Genomic DNA, 6,443 nt, shown 5'->3' on the forward strand with positions numbered 1-6,443 from the left:
CAGTAGGGAGAGAGAGAGAGAGAGAGAGAGAGAGAGAGAGAGAGAGAGAGCTTTCGTCTTCGTTCTCATTTCCTCTCTCCTCCCCCCTTGTTCATTCGTTTCTCGTTTCTGCTTCCGTCTTCGTTTGAGGGCAGCGGCAGAGAAAAAGCTTCCATTTTTCTTTGATAGAGTTCGTCCGTCCGTCTTCATCGATAAGTAATTGTCTTATTTTGCTCAGCTGTTGGATTCGTGATCAGGCCCTTCTTTTCCATGTCGTTTTTTTCAGTGGGTCTCTCTGCAATGCATCAAGAGGAGTGACCTTTGAGCGAGCGATTCACTGACATTTCCAGCTCTGCCTTCCTTTTTTTCCCACTTCTGCTTTGCTTGACCCAGAAGCAATATTGCAAAGCAAATATTCTCTCTCCAACTCTCTGCTTTTTTCAGATAATTCAATTGCCAGATCACAGAGATCTACTTGCTCTCATCAGCTCTGGTCCCTAGCATCACATTCTCCCTCTCTCGCATTGCTCTGTTTCGCGATCGAAAAACAGAGCAAACGAGTCTCTGCCGAAATGGACCGGCTCTCTGCAACTGGTCTCCTTCCCGACACGTTCGGAGGAGCAAGAGACGACATCTCCATGCAACTTTCGCTGATTTGGGCTCAGATCAAGGCGCCGTTGCTCGTCCCGTTGCTCCGGCTCGCGGTGTTCCTTTGCCTGGCCATGTCGCTGATGCTGTTCCTCGAGAGGGTGTACATGGCCGTCGTGATCCTCCTGGTGAAGCTCTTCGGCCGGAAGCCGGAGAAGCGGTACAGGTGGGAGCCCATGAAGGACGACGTCGAGCTGGGCAACTCGGCCTACCCCATGGTCCTGGTCCAAATCCCAATGTACAACGAGCGAGAGGTCCTTTTCGTTTCTCTGCAAATGCCAGTTTTCATTTACTCTTTCTAGCTACCATACACGGACGCCTCTGTTTTGGCTCTGTTCTGGGTAATTGACATTCTCTGTTTCGAGCGTCAATGCAGGTTTATCAGCTCTCGATCGGAGCCGCATGCGGTCTCTCGTGGCCGTCCGACCGCATCATCATTCAAGTCCTCGACGATTCCACCGACCCGACGATCAAGGTAAAGCCCCCCCACATCCACACATTCCCTCCGGTCGTCCAGACTATAAAAAAAAAAAAAAACTTGAACTTTAACATGCTTTGAGAAACCCAAGATCTTCATTTAAAAAAACATATATATTATACTTTTCTCCTCTGTTTTTCATAAAATATTTTTCAATGATTGGCTTGAAAACGTGGCTGCGCCGACTCCAGGACCTGGTGGAGCTGGAGTGCCAGAGGTGGGCGAGCAAAGGGATCAACATCAGGTACGAGATCCGGGACAACCGGAACGGGTACAAGGCCGGGGCGCTCAAGGAGGGCATGAAGCGGAGCTACGTGAAGCAGTGCGACTACGTCGCCATCCTCGACGCCGACTTCCAGCCCGAACCCGACTTCCTCTGGCGGACCATCCCTTTCCTCGTCCACAACCCCGAGGTCGCCCTCGTCCAGGCCCGTTGGAAATTCGGTAACACGTCCCCTCCCTTCGCCCCGCGACGCCTCGCGTTATAGTCCGTCTGGTACAGCCGCGGCTAAAATTAATTAGACGAATTGATGGCTTTTCTGTTAAGAGGAGATCGCGGAAGTCAATTTAGAAAGTGTCGGTGAGCGCCACCCTGCAGATGGGATGAGGATCCTCCTCGACCCGTCACGCTTTTGACACGTGGTCCGGGACATTTCTGTCGCGGGTCCGCTTAGGCCCACGGCTAAGGAAAGCCCATGATGCAATGTCTGACATGATTTGATTTGTCTTTTGGGGAGCTTTTTTTATTAAAAAAAATATTGCAAATTAACCCCTCATTTTTTGAAAAATTGTGGTTCTTCCACTTTTATTTTACGTGCAATTTCCCGGAAATTTCACCGAGTTATAAGTTCTGTCGGTAGCTGTTATGTGGTGCCTTTTTGTTTTTCTGGTAGATTTATGTGGTACCCCTTTAATGGCCGTCAGGTCCACGAGCTATTGATTTTCGCTTTATTACCTTTGTCCAATCCTGTCTATGGGTTTGGCATCATCACTGCAAATCAAAAGGGTAGTGCAAAAATTCTCATTCTTACATTTTTCCTAAATTACATTACTATGAATATCTCGTCCAACGTCTTCTTGGCCGTGGCAATGATTGGCATTCATCAATGCCTGCGCTGAGAAAAAAAGATGTTTTTGGGGCAATGATGCTACATGTCTCGAGTCGTGTCAATTTCATTAGATGCATCATGTGTGCATCACATGATTAGAGCATCTTTTTCTAAGTGTTTTCGTTCAGTACTTCAATTATGCTCTTGTGTCAAGCCAAAGAGAACCGTCGGTTCAACTTCAATTGAACGCCCACCCTCTAATCTAAACGTCCTTTTCTCGTTAAAAAAGGATGGTGGTGCTCCAAAAATTTGAGGTTGGCTCGTCTAGAGATTTTGGCGGATTGGCACGGTCCATGTTTGCCATGGACCACCCGATTTCGTTGCCTTCTTCATCGATCTTTCTCCGAATTGCCCCTGCAAATTTCTCAGCAGGGCAGAGAGAAAAAGGAGGCTGTCGTGTCCTCGCTATCTCCGCGGATTTAGCATTTTGTTAGAGTGAGGTCACTGATGGAACTTTCCCCCCAGTGTCCGTGCCATAAATGTCATTGCGAAAGAGGGTAGTCCTCGAAATCTTTCGGCTGGGCTCGAGTGCCTCGAGAGGTGCAACATCCAGACAAGTTTGCATGTGCCTTCTTTATGGTGGACCTGTCCCTCTAGTCCCTCTCGTTCTCTCTTGCTCACCGACATTTTGAATCCACTTTCTCTTCTCTTTTCTTTGGGGAATTTTCCACCTTTTATTGGCCCTATGCTTCCAAATTTTGAGAAAAACATTTCAATTTTACAAATTTGTTTGTGTGAATTTGCCATAGACATAAACAATTTCATGTTTCAGTCACTAAAAAATATCGAACCAAGCATTATTGACTTGATTCATGAGACTATGTAATTTGGAATGTACCCTTCTGAAGTTGAGCTTGAGCGACACGATTCAAATAGTTTCTAGTTTTCTTTGTTTCTTTTTGTGGTGAATGAATTGCCTAAATCTGTGAGGAAATGAAAAATAAGAAAAAGCATTGGGTTCCATGATGATGATGATGATGCTGGTCATGTTGAGTGGTTGGTTGGTCTAGGGAAATAGTACATGCAAACTGAGCTGGTGAAATTGATTGGTGTGGGTTTGTGCTTGGCTGGCTTGCAGTGAATGCGGACGAGTGCTTGATGACGAGAATGCAAGAGATGTCCCTGGATTACCATTTCACCGTCGAGCAAGAAGTCGGGTCCTCCACCCACGCCTTTTTCGGATTCAACGGTAACGAACGACCCTTTTCATTTGAGTTGATGGAAGTTTACTGTATGATCTTCTTTAGCTAAGAAAAAAAACAACCAAGGAAAGTAACTTTTCATTTTACTCGAGTTGGCTCGGCCTTGATCCGGGCACGCGCGAAAAGTGAGATTGGATAGAATCGAGCTGTATTGAAACTTCAATGTCAGCTCCATTATGGCTTGCCTTTGGATTAGATTTACTGTGGAACTTGTGAATTGAGATTGTGCAATACAGGCACGGCGGGTGTATGGCGCATTTCTGCCCTGAACGAGGCCGGAGGTTGGAAGGACCGGACCACCGTGGAAGACATGGACTTAGCAGTCAGGGCGAGCCTCAAAGGCTGGAAGTTCGTGTACCTCGGGAGTCTCAAGGTAATTAAAAGATGGCGCCCACTCGCTGCTACTCACTAGTACTTGCTGGTTTGGTCTGTTCCGATGCACTATCGCATTGATTTTGTCTCCCTCTTTGAAGAGATCTGCTGTATCTTTGTTCCACAGTCGTATGAAGGTTGTGAGAAAAAAAATCATGGTCCTCTACAATTGCTTGTGTTCTTGTCCTGTGTCACATTCATGCCCGCTGTCCGAAGCAAATCGAGAAAATGTCATTGTACAATCTGTCCTCTACATGCCCTTTCAGTCACGGGTGTTGCTTTTGCCTTTTCTAAAGAAAGCTACTGCATGGAATTTCACCTTCTTTTCCTGTACAGGTGAAAAATGAGCTGCCAAGTACCTTCAAGGCTTACCGCTTTCAGCAACACCGTTGGTCGTGCGGTCCCGCGAATCTTTTCAGGAAGATGGCCATGGAAATCATTCGAAACAAGGCAAGGCTTTTAATTCCCCTTATATGCTTGCGGAAAATCATGAGGATATCATATTAGACGTAACACAAAACTTACGGAAGTTAACCATTAGCTGACATCGATATCGGAATGTCTGCTGCAGAAGGTCACTCTGTGGAAAAAGGTGCATGTGATTTACAGCTTCTTTCTGGTTAGAAAGATCGTAGCGCACATCGTCACCTTCATCTTCTACTGCGTCGTGTTGCCGGCGACCGTTTTTGTGCCTGAAGTCACCGTTCCCAAGTGGGGTGCAGTTTATATTCCTTCCATTATTACTGTCCTCAATGCCGTCGGTACTCCTAGGTATTACCTCTCTTTCCCTTTTCTTGTTATGCTTCTTGAGACCAGTTGTTACATCTCACGCAGATAAAAACTTCTTCACTGTCTTTTAACTCTGGGGTGATATCTTTTTCTAAGTTACAAGAATTTTAGCTTTTTCTTTAAAAATCACAACGCCGAGCCACCAAAGATCGGCTTCAAGTTGGTTCCGTGCCAGTCTCATAGCCCATATGGTTTATATTTCTGGCAGGTCGCTCCATTTGGTGGTTTTCTGGATCCTGTTCGAGAATGTCATGTCGTTCCACCGAACAAAAGCAACCTTCATCGGGCTTTTAGAAGCCGGGAGGGTAAACGAGTGGATCGTCACTGAGAAACTCGGGGATGCGCTCAAGGTTAAAGCTTCTAACAAAGTGCCCAAAAAGCCTAAATTCAGATTCGGAGATAGGTACCAGCCTTCTCACCACCTCGACAGGACAGATGAATAGATCGACACAACATTTTTTAGCCCGACATTCTCATTTCAAATTTTATACTTGGCAGGTTGCATGTGCTAGAGCTCGGCGTCGGAGCCTACCTCTTCTTTTGCGGCTGTTACGACATCGCCTTCGGGAGAAATCACTACTTCATGTACCTTTTCGCGCAAGCCATCGCCTTCTTCATTATGGGATTTGGGTACATCGGCACCTTCGTTCCTAATTCATAGAACAAATCAGGGTGCAGAAGCCGCGAATCTGCCCCCCACCCCCACATTCTATCATCAGAACCTCATAAACCAATAAAACAAAAACATGGTTTGCCACACACCATTTCCCTGCAATTCCAGCTTTCCATAAAGGTACACAAAAATATTACATTCTTCCAGTCCAAGAAGGCTAGCTGTCCTCTTTGTAAATACAAACAAGGGTTAGAAACAAGATCAGAAAGGGGAAAACCATAAGAAAGAAAAGTTGTAAAGGAGAGTTTGTTTTGCTGTGAGAACATTACACGGCCTCAGAGAAGATGAGGAAGGGAAGGCTGCTTAGCGGTTTGACTTCGGCGCGTATTCAAATAGAGGGAAAAAATGAAAAAAATAAAAAAATAAACACGTTTGAGTGAAATTTGTTTGTTGTGAGGAGCATTTGTATATTTGTGCCCTCTTTTGTTTCTCTTCTTCCTTGTTTTGTTCTGCACTTCTCTTGTATTACGTTGGGATTGAGCTTCTTTGGAAGCAAATAAGTTTGATGTCAAGTGGATAAATTCACATTTGCAACCTCTCTCTCTCTCTCTCTCTCTCTCTCTCTCTCTCTCTATGTCTGCGTCTCTCTGTAGTCAGCAATTAGATTGTGCAGTTGGGACATTAAAGTGGAGGGCTTGCACTTTTTCAGGATGCGAATTGATTTCACTGAACAGAATTCAATGATTCATGAGGTTGGGAGGGGGTCAATGGCAACAAGACCTGCACTTGAATCAGGGCTGATGTCATGTGCAGACAGATCGACCCCACTCCCGATCTGGTATCCTCTCTCAAATAAAGCCGCCGCTGCTCATAATTACGCCAGATTGGTGGTTGGTCGTTGTTTCTTTTTCCTTGCAGAGGCATCATCTATGTTTAAAAATTCAACCCGAAAGTTTGATGATTAAGTTGAGAGTGGTGGATTTGATGATGTGCAGGTAAGAGGGCCGTTTTTAGTAATGTCGTGTGTTAGGTTTATGGGATTCTTAGCCCCTCCGATTGGGGAAAAATGACGAGACAGCTTTAACGAGGTCATCAAGGCTGCTGGCAGTAAAGATAAAGGGGGTAAATTTAAAATCAATCCACGTGGGATCAAATTACTAAGATATGATCATAAGCTTAAAGTACGGAGTAGTTGAATTAAGATGCGGGTATCATATCGAAGGATCCGACTCAAAAGCCCAAGGTTGTTAGGT

At 45.5% G+C, this 6,443-nt stretch overlaps 1 protein-coding gene across 1 annotated transcript; it reads left to right on the top strand.

Moving 5' to 3' along the window:
* LOC104438577 (glucomannan 4-beta-mannosyltransferase 9) lies at positions 1-5,786 on the top strand. The gene is made up of 9 exons (XM_010051757.3): positions 1-881; positions 1,004-1,102; positions 1,297-1,549; positions 3,293-3,403; positions 3,653-3,789; positions 4,125-4,238; positions 4,360-4,559; positions 4,786-4,980; positions 5,076-5,786. Exons 1-9 carry the CDS (start codon positions 552-554, stop codon positions 5,236-5,238), a joined length of 1,602 nt encoding a protein of 533 aa, XP_010050059.2. The 5' UTR covers positions 1-551; the 3' UTR covers positions 5,239-5,786.
* The last annotated feature ends 657 nt before the right edge of the window (positions 5,787-6,443 follow it).

Source organism: Eucalyptus grandis, chromosome 1 (genome assembly GCF_016545825.1).
Source record: "Eucalyptus grandis isolate ANBG69807.140 chromosome 1, ASM1654582v1, whole genome shotgun sequence".
Classification (NCBI taxonomy): Eukaryota; Viridiplantae; Streptophyta; class Magnoliopsida; order Myrtales; family Myrtaceae; genus Eucalyptus; species Eucalyptus grandis.

What these genes read in the sequence shown, in the direction of transcription:
- LOC104438577 (XM_010051757.3), top strand. Translation starts at nt 552, where the DNA reads ATGGACCGGCTCTCTGCAACTGGTCTCCTTCCCGACACGTTCGGAGGA. An exon ending in CCACCGACCCGACGATCAAG is followed by an intron (nt 1,103 to 1,296) that starts GTAAAGCCCCCC and finishes CGCCGACTCCAG; the next exon opens with GACCTGGTGGAGCTGGAGTG. An exon ending in TGTACCTCGGGAGTCTCAAG is followed by an intron (nt 3,790 to 4,124) that starts GTAATTAAAAGA and finishes TTTCCTGTACAG; the next exon opens with GTGAAAAATGAGCTGCCAAG.